The 15,204-nt window shown below is 35.5% G+C and overlaps 1 protein-coding gene across 4 annotated transcripts in view; it reads left to right on the forward strand.

The window, feature by feature from the left end:
• LOC148948595 (uncharacterized) overlaps nt 1–15,204 on the forward strand; it is a 107,146-nt gene that overhangs the window by 15,619 nt on the left and 76,323 nt on the right. For all 4 annotated transcript variants that reach the window (XM_089094001.1, XM_089094003.1, XM_089094004.1 and 1 more), the window contains exon 2: nt 810–960. In XM_089094001.1, the coding sequence (XP_088950127.1) occupies nt 810–960 (151 nt within the window). The remainder of the gene's footprint in view (nt 1–809; nt 961–15,204) is intronic.

Genomic DNA, 15,204 nt, shown 5'->3' on the forward strand with positions numbered 1-15,204 from the left:
TGTGTACCATTAAGTAAAACAGTATCTTACATTCTTTTCCAAAGTTTTATGATTAAAACCAACTTTTTCCAGTTTTTGTCTCAAGAAATGGAGAAAAATTGATGATGAAAAATTGATGATCATTGAATGAGCATTATTATTATATTTTGTTTAAGTTCAGTAGCAATATTAAGCCTTGTCTTGAATGTGCCTGCCTGTTTCGTTTTAAGCCTGACAGACTACAAATCTAGTGAGGCTGTGCAAGGGCAATGGAAATTATTTGGACGCGTCATAAGCTATTTCTAAGGTCTAGAGCCATTTAATCTTATTAACGCCACCACTGACTATGCATTTCGAACTCAAATTCCTAGACTCTGACGTCTGTAAACACTTTATTCCATCTTACTAAGACTAAGACCCCATCTTGCATCTTTCTAAGGCAGACATAAATATGTGTAGTTGGTACAGAAGGACTTTTAAGAAAACTAAAAATCGAAGTGTTTAGATATACCCAGCTTTCTAAAAATGCACAATGCAATTCATTCCTCCCTGATATTGCAGAGACATGGAATATCAATGCCACTGGTGGAAACCAGTTCAAATCAGAAGAGCTTCTCTTTTGCCTCCCCTCCATGGAAATTGATGTTAGGTTTCCGCATAAAGTGTAAAATTATGTAGATTAATATCCGAGAAATGTGCAACGTTTTTCGGGAAAAAATGATCTTTAAACCATTGCCATCCCTCCTCTGTTAAATTTCTGAGGGTGATCTTGTACAATTATATATTGTGACTTTTTGTTATGCTCTCTTATTGTATTAAATTTAATATAGACCCCATGTGAAGAACGTCAAAAGGTTCGTCGTGACCCAAATCTTGGAAGGATTGGACACTTTCATGCTCCACAAAACACAAGCCATATGGGAAAATGTTTGGAAAATAGATTGCCACACTCGGACATGGGCCATCCATTTTTCAGCTCAGGTATGTTTTTTCCCTCATTTTTCATTTGTTGTTGTTGAATGGTTCTATTTTTGATGGTCTGATTTTTTCTTGTCGAATGTCGTCTTAAGTCACAGTGTCACTATAAATACAAGTATTAATTTTCTATTTGGCTTGTTAGCCCTTTCAAACCATTCATGATAGTGAATGGTATGTAAAAAGGGAACCTTGTCAGAAGTAGTCAGTACTCTGTATACGTACAATATAGACACTGAAAGAGCCAGTTCTTTGTGCTGATTCCAAATGTTAAAATTAACAGAATTTAGATTTATGTATCAAAACCTATGAGCAGATATAAAAGAATTTGGGTTAAAAGTTGAGTTTCAGTGAAAAATGGAGGAATTGAGGGGAATGGGAGGGGTTTAAAGTTATCCCTCATATTTTGGATAATTTTTTATACAAAGAGACACAAAAAAACTCTTTTTATGACGTTGAGAGGTCAAGGCGTCTGGTTAAGGGTTTACGACCGTGGCGGTCCTATTGATGTAATTTAATTGTAGATGTAATACAGAAAGGACAGAAATATATGTAATTATTTGTGAAAAAATACGTTTCACTTTAGTGCTATCGAAATGACCATGTAAAAATTTGGAAGATGAAAGCATTAGCTTTCAAATGAGCCCTGGACTATCTCTATGATTTTCAGTCGCCTGCTAGCCTTGGTGGAAAAGAAAAGAAACTCAAAAAGACTTATCATTGAATTACATTGCTACCCTAGCTAAAACTTGATTCCTTCAATTTTTGATATGGAAGGTAGAAAACTTCCAAAGTTTGGAAGCTTTTTCTTGAAATTCTCGAAAATTGATTTTGTTATTACCTTTACTTTTAAACTTAACAGGGATAATAGTTACAATTCCTGAATTAGCTATAAATGGTGATTCCCTGAGATATGAAAATTCAGTTTAAAAAAGTATTATTAAATTTTCGGCTATAAAGGGGCAGGAGTTGCTCTTTATCAGATTTGCTGTGCTTACCATGATATTGAAACATAACAGCAATTGAGATAAAAAGAAGTTTTTTTTTAGTGAAAGTAAAGAGTTGTATCAAACCTTGAAACTAAAATACATTATTGCATGTATCAGGGGGCCTGCCATCCCTCTCAAGAATCCGCTATTTTCAAAAAAGTTTCACCTGTTTCTCAATACACCAGCAGTGAATGCTATGAGACAAAAGCAACGGGATAAAAGTTTACAGTTTTTTTTTCCTGATACTTCAAGAAAGAAAGGGCTTGTTTATTCACATTTACTGTAAACAATTCTCAGCTCAAATGTTTTTGAAGCTAATTGGCAAATCAAATAGTTTTAATTACCACTTTTATTTGATTTCTTTTCTGTGTGTGCGTGTATTGACTATTATGGCAGATACCCTTGTTGCTTACATTTAGACTGTTACTACCACTTCAAAGCTATAGGAAAGTAACCTGACACTTCGGATGGTTCTCTAAAAGCTGCCACGTTTTAATGCGTGGTTTAATGCGTATTAGCCATAGAACAAAAAATGGGACTTGTATTATATAAGCGGCAGACATGGCTAGACTGGGACCCCATGTGAAAATTAATATATTGTTGCTATGTGTATTGCGCATGGTTAGCGCTTGAGTAGCAGTCTAACCATTCACGGCCTTAAGCTTCCGTTAAAAAATGTTAAGGTGAGAGAGGAATTTGGGACAATTTTGGGGGGCGCCCACCTGCCCAGAGTCTCGGGCAAGCAGTCTTGTATCATTATAAAGATTAAAAAAGAAAAAGAAAAAACAAGTTTCTTCTCAATGAAAGTGGGGAGTGACATGAAAACACAAAATGAACAGAAGTTATCATTCGAATTAGGAAGGCTATCGGCCCTTCAACCTCCCATTCTTTACGCTAATGTTTGATTAGTATTAAACTTCAAGAATTTTGGGATCCAAAATATAGTTGGTTGGTAACTGCAGGCGTTTTGTCTGCCAAAATGCCTTTCCAATTACTTTAGTGTTCTCTTTAGTTTCATAAATATATATCATACACACTAGTAAAGTGCTTCTTCCTTACATCTAATAAAGAACAAACCAAAGGGAGTCAGGCAACGAAATCATTCAAATATGTCATCATACCCCAGAAAAGCAATTTTCAAAAGATACGTGTGTCATATCATAGGCAGCGCAATAGCGGAGCCTATTTAAAGAACGATGTTGGCAGAATGTATTTTTTTTTTTTTTTTTGGTTTCCATACCAAGGCGTGACGTATCAGAGGAGTTGTCGTAGAAACTTCGAAAAGGGCTCATTCGATTTGAAATTGTGCCCTTTTTAATTGTCAAAAGTGATTGTAGGGCAACTATCCCCCTCCCATGCCCATCATTTCGCCAAACACATCCCATCAAAATTATGGGATAGCCATTTTGTTCAGGGTGGTTTATGTCCAGATATAAATTATGTTTTTGAGGGGGGCATTCCCCCACAGCCCTCAGGGCAAGGGTTTTAAGTTATGCCCTAGGGGCATATAAGAACGATGTTGGCACAATGTATTATTTGTTATTTTTTTCCTTTAGACCAGGGCACTTCGTATCGAAAAAGTTATCGTAGAAACTTTGAAAAGGGATCATTCGATTGGAAGTTGGAATTGCTTGTGCTCTTTTTAATAGTCGAAAGTGATCGGAAGTCAACTAACACCCCTTCAACGCCCACCGTTTCCCCAAACACATCCAATCAAAATTTTCAGATAGTGATTGGGTTCAGTGCAGTTGATTTCCGGATGGAAATTATGTTTTTGAGGAAGAAACTACCCCACAGCCCTCAGGGAAAGGGCTGTAAGTTATGCCCTGGGGGAATATAAGGTTGTTATGGAAAGCGTTGTCGTAAAAACTCGAAGAGGAGCTCGTTTGATTGAGAATTCAAAGGGCTAGTGCCCTTTTTAATAGTCGAAAGTGATTGGAGGGCAACTAATCCCCCTCTCACGCCCACCATATCCCCAACCACATCCAATCAAAATTTTGAGATAACCAGTTTATTCAACGTAGTTGAAACTTCTGAAATTAGATCATTGAGGATGACAACCCCCCACAATCTTTAGGAAAAAGGATGCAATATGTGCCCCGTGGGCGTGTGAGGTTTTTATAGAATGCGTTGTTGCAGAAACATAAAAAAAGTCTCATTCGATAGGGAATTGGTAGTGCTAGTTTCCCTTTTAATAGTCGTCAGTAATTGGAAGGCAATTAACACCCCTTCCAGGCCCACCATTACCCCAAAGACTTCCAATCAAAATTTTGAGCTGAGCATTTTGTTCAGCGTAGTTGATTTCAAGATAGAAATTATCTTTTAGAGGAGGACATTCCCCCCACAGCCCTCAGGACAAGGGTTGTAAGTTATGTCCTGGGGGCATATAAGGTTTTTACAGAAAGCTTTGTCGTAGAAACTTCAAAAAAGACTCATTCGATCGGAAATTCAAAGGGCTAGTGCCCTTTTTAATAGTCGAAAGTGATTGGAGGGCAACTAACCACTTTCTCACGCCCACCTTATCCCCAAATACATCCAATCAAATTTTGATATAGCAATTTTGTTCAACGTAGTTGAAAGTTCTGAAAATTATGGCTTTGAGGATGACAATTCCCCCACAGCCCTTAGGGAAAGGGTTGTAAGCTTTGTCCTGGGGCCATATAAGTTCTTATAGAAAGCGTTGTCGTAGAGACTTCAAAAAGGGCATATTCGATTGGAAATTGAAATGCCTAGTGCCCTTTTTAATAGTCGAAAGTGATTGGAAGGCAACTAACACCCCTTCCACGTCCACTATTTCCCCAAACACATCCAATCAAAATTTTGAGATAGTCATTTTGTTCCACGCATTTGAAAGTTCTGGAAATTATACCTTTGAGCAGGACACTCCCCCCATAGTCTTCAGGGCAAGGGTTGTAAGTTGTGCCCTTGGGGCATATAAGGTTTTTATTGAAATCTTTATCTTAGAAACTTGAAAAATGGCTCATTTGATTGGAAATTGAAAGGGCTAGTGGCCTTTTTAATAGTCGAAAGTGATTTGTGGGCAACTAACCCCCTCTCACGCCCACCTTTTCCCTGAACACCTCTAATCAAAATTTTTAGACAGCCATTTTATTCAACGTTGTTGAAAGTTTTAGAAATTAGGTCTTTAAGGGTGACAACCCCTCCCCCCCACAGCCCTCAGAGCAAGGGTTGTAAGTTATGCCCTGAAAATGAAAGGGCTAGTGTCCTTTTTAATAGTCGAAAGTGATTTAAAGGTAAAAAATCTACCTCTCACACTCACCATTTTTCCATACACATCAAATCAAAATTTTGAGATATCCATTTTGTTCAACGTAGTTAAAAGTTCTGGAAATTAGGTCTTGTAGGATGATACCCCCCTCAGAGCCGTTAGTACAAGGGTTGTTGGTTATACCCTGGGGGCATATAAGGTTTATATAGAAAGTTGTCGTAGAAATTTCAAAAAGTGCTTTTTTTGAAAGTTCTTTTTATATATTGATGGTGATTTGCGGTATTTTTACGGTGAAAAAGCTATCTGACTATATTTCTGCTTATTTTTGGTTTAATTTAGCTCTTTATCTTTCTTTGGAAAACTTGTTTTGTGAAAAAGTTTTTTTTTAATTAATAACTAATAAATGATCATCTCGTTGATGCAAATATATTTATATAAAACTAATATAAAATGTACTACAATTTTCAACCTACTGCTTGCTTATCCTGGTGAGTTTCCCCAGCCGCTTAGTTGTACCAAGTAAAAATAATCTTTTCCACCTAATTAAAGATATTTGTGCAATAAGTGGGGGGCCATTCTCCCTTGGGATACATATTAAATGCTTAGTTGAATTCAAATAAAAGGAAGTTAGAGGTTAAATCTTCTCTCCACAGTAATCGGGAGGACTTTTCACAAAAAGTAGGAATATTTGGCCCTAAAGATGCAGTTTGGAAGGTATGGGTACCCCTCCTCTCCGTCCATAAAAGATTCCATGGCCTTCCGCCTCTTCTAATAGCTTTTGGGCAATAAATAAAAACTGCTAAACTGTTTGTAATACTGTATATACGTTCTGTGTAATAGCTCTTCAATTTGTATGGACTAGGTATATATTGAGTAAATGCCTTTCCAATTGCTTCCACTGAAAGTTTTATTGTTTAAAGCAAATAAATAAACTTCTTATAACATTGCTCGGGTATGTACTGATCGGGTATATACACGGGAATTCATTTTTTTGCCATATTGTTGGCCGTGTGGCTTTCTTAGAATTTTCAATCGAAATCAATTTGGCCCTGTTTGGGCTAAAGTTTTTGATTTGCTGTACAAAATAGCAGAAACCATTAATCTTACACGGTCTCTCTCACTGATTAAGGGCTCTAGAGCTTTTAATTTCAGTTTATATGAGCCTTCTTCTAATATTCTACGACAGCTACTTCGATATGATCACGTCTGGGAAAAAAAACAACAATAGACAGACACCTGTTTCTAAATTTCTCGGAAAAAATGCCCAATTTAGTGCTTTCGCATTTAATAACTTAAGCCTCCGCAATAGGGTTTTTGGACCTTTTGAACATAATGTTTTAGTCATGCAGTTACTGAAGCCTAGTTAAGAACGAATAACAGACCATAGTAACAAAAGACCACGCTGAAAATTGAAAAACGAGTTATTAAATACATTTTCAAATATAAAAGAAGTACCATTTGGCACTGGTTCAGTCGTAACTATTAAACGAAATGATTACCATTATCAGTGTTAAACTTAAAGTAATATGAAAACGAATTTACTGAGATTTGGAAAAGAGCTTCTAAATCCTTGAAAAGCGGGACGAGTCAGAATAAGAAATATTCCATTGGAATCACTGTGGTTGAAAGCCCTCTATCGGAGATTTCCAGCCTTAAAAATTAAATCTTAAAAATTGAAGAAGTTCATGTTTTAGCTTGGGTAGTAGGCCTACTGACATGTCCATTTTTGCCTTTTCTCCCATGGTGCTATCACGCACTGGAACATCGTAGGGAGCTGTTGAAGAACTGATTTGAAAGCAAATGCTTGTATCTTTATACTTCCTATAAGTTTGCCTATATAGCATTAAATTTGATACAATTTTACTGCAATGTATATACTTTCGACAATGATGATGGAAAAATGAAAAGACTGGAATCACCTGGAATCACCTACTACTGGAACCACCACAGTCGAAAACCCTCAGCCGCAGGTTTTCAGCCCCTCTCCCCACATTTTCATCTGTAATTTCAGTGAAATTTGTTTCGTGAAATTTTCGTGAAATTATCGTGGAATTTTAGACAAAATTCTTCGGCGTTAAACTAGGGTTATCCAGGATTTTGTTCGGAGGGGGAGGTACAGAAAACTTTTAAAAACGCATAAAAGTTTGTTTATATGCATTTTTGTCACGTTTTTACGAGTCAGACAATAATTTTGGAGGAGGGGTTCAAACACGGTACCCTCCTCCTTGGATACGGCATTAGCGTTAAATATCGATGAAACTTGATCAAACAGTTCGTGATAACGAACTGCAATAAGGAACGATCCGGCTCAATAGTAACCGAAACTCTTAAAAACGGAAATTTTATACCAACATATATCAAAAGAAGTATCTTTGTATACTGATTTCAAATATATAAATTTCATTAAGTTTAGCCTTAGTTATCAAAGGTTACGAGTCTGAGAAAATTTTCGTAGTTTACAAAAAAAAGGAGAAACACCCCCTAAAATTCAAGTGATCTTAATGAAAATCACACCATCAGATTCAGCGTATTAGAGAACCCTACTATTGAGGTTTCAAGCTCCTATCTGCAAAAATGTGGAATCCTGTATTTTTTTGGCAGAAGAAAGATCACGGATGCGTGTTTATGTGTTTGTTTGTTTTTTGTTTTTCCCGGGGGCAATCGTATCGACCCATTGGTCCTAGAATATCGGAAGAGGACTCATTCGAACGGAAATTAAAAGTTCTAGTACCCTTTTTAAGTGAAAAAAAATTGGAGAGCAACTAAGCCCCCTCCCTCGCCCCATTTTTTCCCAAAATCATCCGATCAAAATTTTTTAGATAGCCATTTTGTTCATCATAGTTGAAAGACCCAATAACTATGCATTTGGGTATAATACCCCCCCCCCCCCCCCACAGCCCCTGGGGAAAGGTCTTTAAGCTGTAAATTTTGCCAATTCTTTACGCATAGTATTTGTTATTGGGATATATGCATACGTTTTTGGGTGGGGGGACACATTTTCTTCTGGGGGGGGGGGTTCCATAGGTAGGGATGTTTCGAGTGAGTGAACTTGTCTGGGGAATTATACACTGGGGGAATTTTCCAGAATTCTGATACAACATTCTTTTTATATGTCTTGCTTTCTCTTTCCCGTCTCAAATTTAAGCGCAGAGTGGTTAAGAGTAGTTTTCTGGGTTAAATTTTCACTGGGATTGAATTGAATTGTAGAGAATATTTCCATGGGGAGGGTGATTCTCCGTGGAGGTGGGGCCAGATTTCCTGGCATTATTTAAAAAAGATCGGAAATTAAACAAAAAAAGTTTTTAACAGAAAGTAAGGAGCAACATTAAAACTTCAAACGAACAGAAATTACTAGCCTACGTATATGAAGGGAGTTGCCCCCTCCTCAACACCTCTCTCTTTACGCTAAAGTATTTTAGTACTTTAAAAAAAAAACGTCGTATTGTTCTAATTAAACGGTCCTTGTGTTTCAGGAGTCATTTTTAAAGAATTGGGACAAAATTCGAACTTTAGCGTTAAGAGCGAGATGCCGAGGAGTGGGCAACCCCGTTCATATTCGTAATAATTTCTGTTCGTTTTAGTATTTAATGTTGCTCCTTACTTTCTGTTGAAAAGATTTTTTTTTATCATACAAAGACAGGACCTTCACTAATGACTTTCCATTGGCTGAATCAGATGTTTAGTTAAGAGCAAACCACATACTAAATTAATTTTAGAACTCGTTTTCAAAGGAACTACCGAGTTCCTTCGGTAGTTCCTTAAAAAAAAAAAAAAAAAAAAAAAAAAAAAAAAAAAAAAAAAAACTTTCAATTGACACTAGTTTGTAAGTAGTAACTGTTGTATGGATCCCAGGGAGTAGTCATTTTCGATTATGAAAACATATTTCTGAGAACTTCAAGAGCTAAAACCCCTTAAACATGACTTGACGTTAAATCGCTATAAAAAAGGGTGCCATTGAAGTTGCCATCGTCGTAAATTTTTCATCAAGATATCATCTCTTTTAGGGGGTGTTTTCTCCCTTTTCCTTAAATTACCGAAACTTTCTCAAACCCGTAACTTTCATGGATAATATTAAATTTAACGAGTCCTATTTATTATGAGCCCTGCGAAAAAGAAATTCTTAGTTTAGGTCTATTTCAAGACATTCTATAGGCTTTTTTGTCCTTCTTTCTGTTAATTTTTCTTAACTGTGTAACTTGAATATCAAACTAGTTTTTCATTACATTGTTAAGGCATTGAACCTGACGTGGTAAAGTGGCCATAGAAAATTTGTTTTATTTCCTGAATCATAATTTTAAGAGACGATCAGACAGTTGTATTGTACGAAGGTTCAATTATTCTTTAATCAACTGTATACATGCAAATCCGTGTTGACAGCTTTGAAGTATATTCTTTAATCGTTCGCTTCTGCTTTTCCTTGCTTTTGTCAAGAGTGATAGATATTTTGGTTGTTATCTTCCAAGGACAATGACGTTAACTTTGAAGGTATTGTCATGACAAAGGAACAAAAACGTTCATGTTATTTAAAGAGCAAGTCAGATATCTTCTTTAAGGTTGAGGCTATCCAAAAAAATAATGGGGCCCTTCAGAAAAAATTAATGACAATCTTTTTTTTGTAGCTTCAAAGAAGACTCAAGAAAAAGAAGTATGCTTAAGTCATTGTATTCATTATTTTACTCTATTGTGTATGCCTATTTGTCTCTCCATCCTATTTAGTACTGGTGTCAAGGATCTCTTGCGAATGTGAAAACACTAGGCTTACAATTTTTGATTAGTACCTTTTTGAACATTTTGTTTTACTTGATACGTAAAAGTAAATTAGTTTGGTACTTATGTATTATGCCACTAACACTCAAATTTATGTTGTGTATAGCTTGAAAACAAACCGGGTTTATCTGTCTGTATTAAGAAAAAGTTAGCTTACCCTCAGTGGAATTATATAATTTGGGCTATATATTTGCACTTTAGGGGGGGGGGGTCAGGTTCGGTTACTCCCCCCCCCCCGAGTATGCATTCATTTTGGGTAGAGGAGGATTAATAAAACTGGCGAGTCCTTCGGAAAATGCCTCAACTTACGAAAAGAAACCGAAAATTATTGAAATTCTGCAAGAGCCCTGGTTTTATTCTCCCTTCCACCCCAACCACCTTCAAACGTGCATGGCTCCCACCCATGGTCTTATTGGACTTTACTGTTTCCATCCTTTATGGCCATGAGCTTTATAGCAATGATCCTTGGTAGCCATGTCTATTATTGGAAAAATTGGTAATTATTAATTATATAGAAATAGAGACTATCATATTTTTTGAAATGGTAATACAAAAAAAAAAAAAAACAATGGCACTTTGTCTGGTGACAGAAAGCGCAATGACGATTTTTAAAATGACAGAAAAAAATGGCACTTTGTCCGATTACCATGAAACAGCCGTGACACTTTTTGCGTTGGCTAGAAAGTACATTATCAAACAGTTCGTGGTAACGAACTGTAAGTAAGGAACGACCCGGCTCAATGGTAACCGAAACCGTTGAAAACGGAATTTTGATACCAATAGGTACATAAAAAATATCAGAATTTACTGTTAATTATAAATACATAAGTTCTATCAAGTTTAGTTTCACCTATCAATAGTTAGACAGCTGAGAAAATATGGCTGATTTTCAAAAAAAAGGGGGAAAGACGCCTCACAATCCATAGAACCTTAATGAAAACCACACCGTCATATTCAGCGTATCAGAGAGCCCTATTGCGGAGGTTTCAAGCTCATATCTGCAAAAATGTGGAATTTTGTAATTTTTGCCAGAAGAAAGATCACGGATCCGTGTTTATTTGTTTGTTTGTCTCTTTTTTTTTTCCCAGGGGTGGTCGCATTGACCCAGTGGTCCTAGAATATCGTGGGAGGGCTCATTCAAACAGAAATTAAAAGTTCTAGTTATCTTTTTATGTGACCAAAAAAATGGAAGGTAACTAGGCCCTCTCTCACACTCATTTTTTTCCCAAAGTCACCCAATCAAAATTTTGAGATAGCCATTTTGTTCAGCATGGTCGAAAATATGATAACTATGTCTTTTAGGATGACTTAATTCCCCGAAGAAGTAATATTCATTCAAATATAACATATTCATCGTATTTTTCCCAACTATTTAGATATGCAAGAATTTGTACTAATTACATCGATTTTAGAAATAGATGTATGTTACTTAGCAAGAAGCTAATCAGAAGAGGTTTTTCCGCCAATAAACTTGCTCGGCAATTTAAAAAGCTTTGTTTTAAGTATAATCAGCTTTTACATAAGTATAATAAAAGTTATCAAGATATCTTGAATGATATTTTACGGTAACTTGTTGACGGAATTGGTTTATCTTCCCGGTTGTTGAGGGTTGGATTGTGACACCTGTGGTAAAGATTATGGTGGAATATTCGGAATTTAATTCTTAGAATTTGAGTGAAAGTGAAATTGTTCCGGGTGGAGGATTAGTGGTATTTATTTGTTTGTATTTAAATCGGTTGAAGTTCGGCTCTCAGTGTTATTTGAAGGTTGGTTAAGAATGTTGGAAAAATTTTTTCTGAGGTATATATTTTTATTTTTTGGATGTTTTGGATTTTGTTTATGTTTATTCCATTGGTGGTACTATATAGGGGTATGCCAGATTATGGCATGGTGCGCTCAATTGCCTGGGTAATGAAATTTAAGCGCCGAAACCCATTTAGGCAATGAGTTTTCATCTGACGAGCCCCGATATATGGTGATCACCTTGGGAATATAATGTTTTTGTAGATTTAAGGTGCTATAGCTTGGTTTTGGAACATAGACGTATGCTTATTGATGCTGATTTTGCTCTATTTTGGACTTGATTTTCGGACTGTCGGATTGGTTATACTGTTTTGTCCTGGGGAACTGGATGGATGAGTAGGGTCTAGACCTTGTTCAAGTGCTCATTTATTTCAGTTACTAAAGTAGGACAGTTTTTTTTTTTTTTTTTTTTTTTTTTTTTTTTTTTTTTTTTTTTGCCAGGTGATTACCGTAATACACTATAATAGTATTGGTTATTGGGAAGTATACATACGTTTTCAGAGCGGATTTTTTCTGGTAGTGCGGGGGGAGTGGATCGGGGGTTATGTGGGAGGATCTTACCATGAAGGAAGTTTTCATGGGAGAAGAGACATTGCTATGAACGGGCCGCCTGATTTCCCAGCATTTTTTAAATAAAGATCAGAAATTATATATAAAAAAACAAGTTTTTTAACTGAAAGTAAGGAGCAACATCAAAACTTAAAACGACAGAAAACATTACGTATATGATTGGGTTCATCCCTTAGTCAATATCTCGCTCTTTATGCCAAAGATTATTTAGTACTTTCATAAGAGCTATTTATTCTAATTAACGGCATTTGTGATTAAGGGGTCATTTTTAAAGGATTGGAACAAAACTCGAACTTTAGCTTAAAGAGCAAAGTATTGACTAGGGGGCGAATCCTCTAATATACGTATTAAAAACATAAGAATATAGAGGTTCGTTACGTAAGTTAATTCGTAAGTTACGTATATTTATTACTAATAAAAACGTTCCTAAATAAAATTAAACAGGTTTCAAGAAAGCCATTTAACCAAATAAAAGTAAAATTAATATTCAATTTTTTTTTTTATTATACATGTACGGTGAGCCCAAATCAAAACCTGCATTAATTCAAAATCGTTCAAAAATTAAAAAAAAAAGTTTTTTTAACTGAAAGTAAGGAACGACGTTAAAACTTAAAACGAACAGAAATTATTCCGTATATGAAAGGGGCTGTCCCCTCCTCAACGCCTCGCTCTTTACGCTAAAGTTTGACTTTCTCACAACTCTATTTTTTTTAAACAATGAAAAACATTAGTGTAAAGAGCGAGGCGTTGAGGAGGGGACAGCCCCTTTCATATACGGAATAATATCTGTTCGTTTTAAGTTCCTTACTTTCATTTAAAAAAACTTGTTTTTTTTATTTAATACAGAACAAGATGAAAAAAGGTCAGGTTGCAAAAAGCTAAACAGCCTTAGTAGTCAATGGAAAAAAATTGTTGTGGGTTTTTGTGAAGATACTTTCATTTGATTACCAGCTTTTTTCCTTGGGTGTATTTCTTTTAAGCACGTTCTTAAAGTGTTTGGTTATGATGATTATGATTCAGAAACGCACAGTGAAGGAGACAGATCGACCCTTTTGAATAATATCAGAATTCTTACCGGTCAACCCTTCTCCAGAATGCGAGTGTTTACGACTTTCCCCTGATGTTTTACATAGTTAGTTTTTTTTTGTTTTTTTTTTTACTTCTTTAAATTTGTGCCTCGACCAAAATATGTATCAGCGTATTTGTTTATGGTGGATTTAACCATTCCTGGGTGTCATTTTTATCATTAGAAAAATTGGCAATTATTTATTACATTAAAACGATAGCACTTTATGAAAGGACACAAATAAAAGATTATGGTAGCCTACTTAGTCTGATTACAGAAAACAAGACAAAATACGGTGACGCTTTTTGCAGTGACAAAAAAAAAACAAAAAACAATGGTACTTTGTCTTGTGACAGAAAAATTTTGTGCAATGACAAAAGAAGCAAAATGTACTTTGTCCGATGACCACAAAAAACGATGATACTCTCTGCAATGACACTTTCTGTGAGGGCTAGAAAATAAGTTACACAAAAAAAACGACGAAAAAACGGTCATGTTGCAAAGAGCTCTATTTAAAAAAGGTATTCTATGGGAACATTTTTTGCGTTTTTTTCTTTATGAGGATAATTCCATTTTGATGAAAATTTCGTTGGGAGCCTTCTTCCTTTGGTGTAATTCTTTTGGGCACAATCTTCAGCGGTTTTAATAGCGTGTTACTGTAATTTAGGAAGAAAAAAGAGAGGATGACCGGGCCCAACCCCTCTGACCCATAATTTTTACGGATACTGAAAAGTTATTTTCCAAAATCTAGAAGGGGTGTTTTTTTCAGTTTTTGGAATGAAAATATAAAAAGAATCCTTATAAATTTGTGCCTCTGCCAGAATACATTCTCGAGTCCCTGTTTGTTTCATTATGTCTTCAACCATCCTTGGATACTATTTTTGTGTCTATCATTGGAAAAAGTGACAGAGCCTAGAATTAAAAGGCAGGAAATGGAATGGAACCTTATCTTCAATAGCAAACTAGTGCTTAAAAATATCATTTGCAGAAAAACGTGAATTGATCTTCTGTATTTTTAAGTTGTACTTGCAGCATGTATAGAGGATGTTGAGTAGTTGAGGAATAAACGTGAAACTAGGTTTTGTGGTAGCACCTGTCCGTCTCTATAGATAAACAAACAATTTACATTCTTATGATCACATTATTCAATTTTCGCATTTTTTTTTTATTCGTAAGTAGAGTAGTACATTCCATTTCTACGACCGCACAGGGAATTACCATGCTATTCTACGACCGCCATAGGAAAACATTTCTACGCACACCTGTTCCATTTCTTTGAAGTATGTGCTATCAGACTGGTTTCTGATTTTTTGGACAATTGCCTTAACGCGAGAGTAGTTTGTTATTAATGCGTCGTTGCTAATTAAAAAATTGGATGCTACACTCAGAATTGTTTGATTGACATATGCTGTTGAAACATTTTCGCGTAAAAGCTAACTTTATTTGCAAAAAGGGATAAAGGATTCGCGAATTGGAGTGTATGAACAATCTTATTTGAATAATAGGAAAAAAAACAGAGTAAGTTAACATTTGCGAATTGGATCATATGAAGGTAGAGAATAAAGGGTTAAAGCGATTTTCAGTTAAGGTAATCTCAAAGAGCATGTTAACTCATAGTTTATTTATTATAAACTTGGAACAATATCAATCTATGGAAATGGTTAACGATGATAAAATGGTCTTATGACATGAACTAGCTTTACTTCTTCGATGTGCTCTGTATAATACACAAGTGGTGTTTGAAAAGTGTTGTCAATTTAAAATAGAGTTTAACGTTATAGTATACTAAACAGTTGATACTAAGATATATGTAGATGGAAATAAAA

Source organism: Artemia sp. Qi Xiang Cuo, chromosome 9 (genome assembly GCF_049724085.1).
Source record: "Artemia sp. Qi Xiang Cuo chromosome 9, ASM4972408v1, whole genome shotgun sequence".
NCBI lineage: Eukaryota > Metazoa > Arthropoda > Branchiopoda > Anostraca > Artemiidae > Artemia > Artemia sp. Qi Xiang Cuo.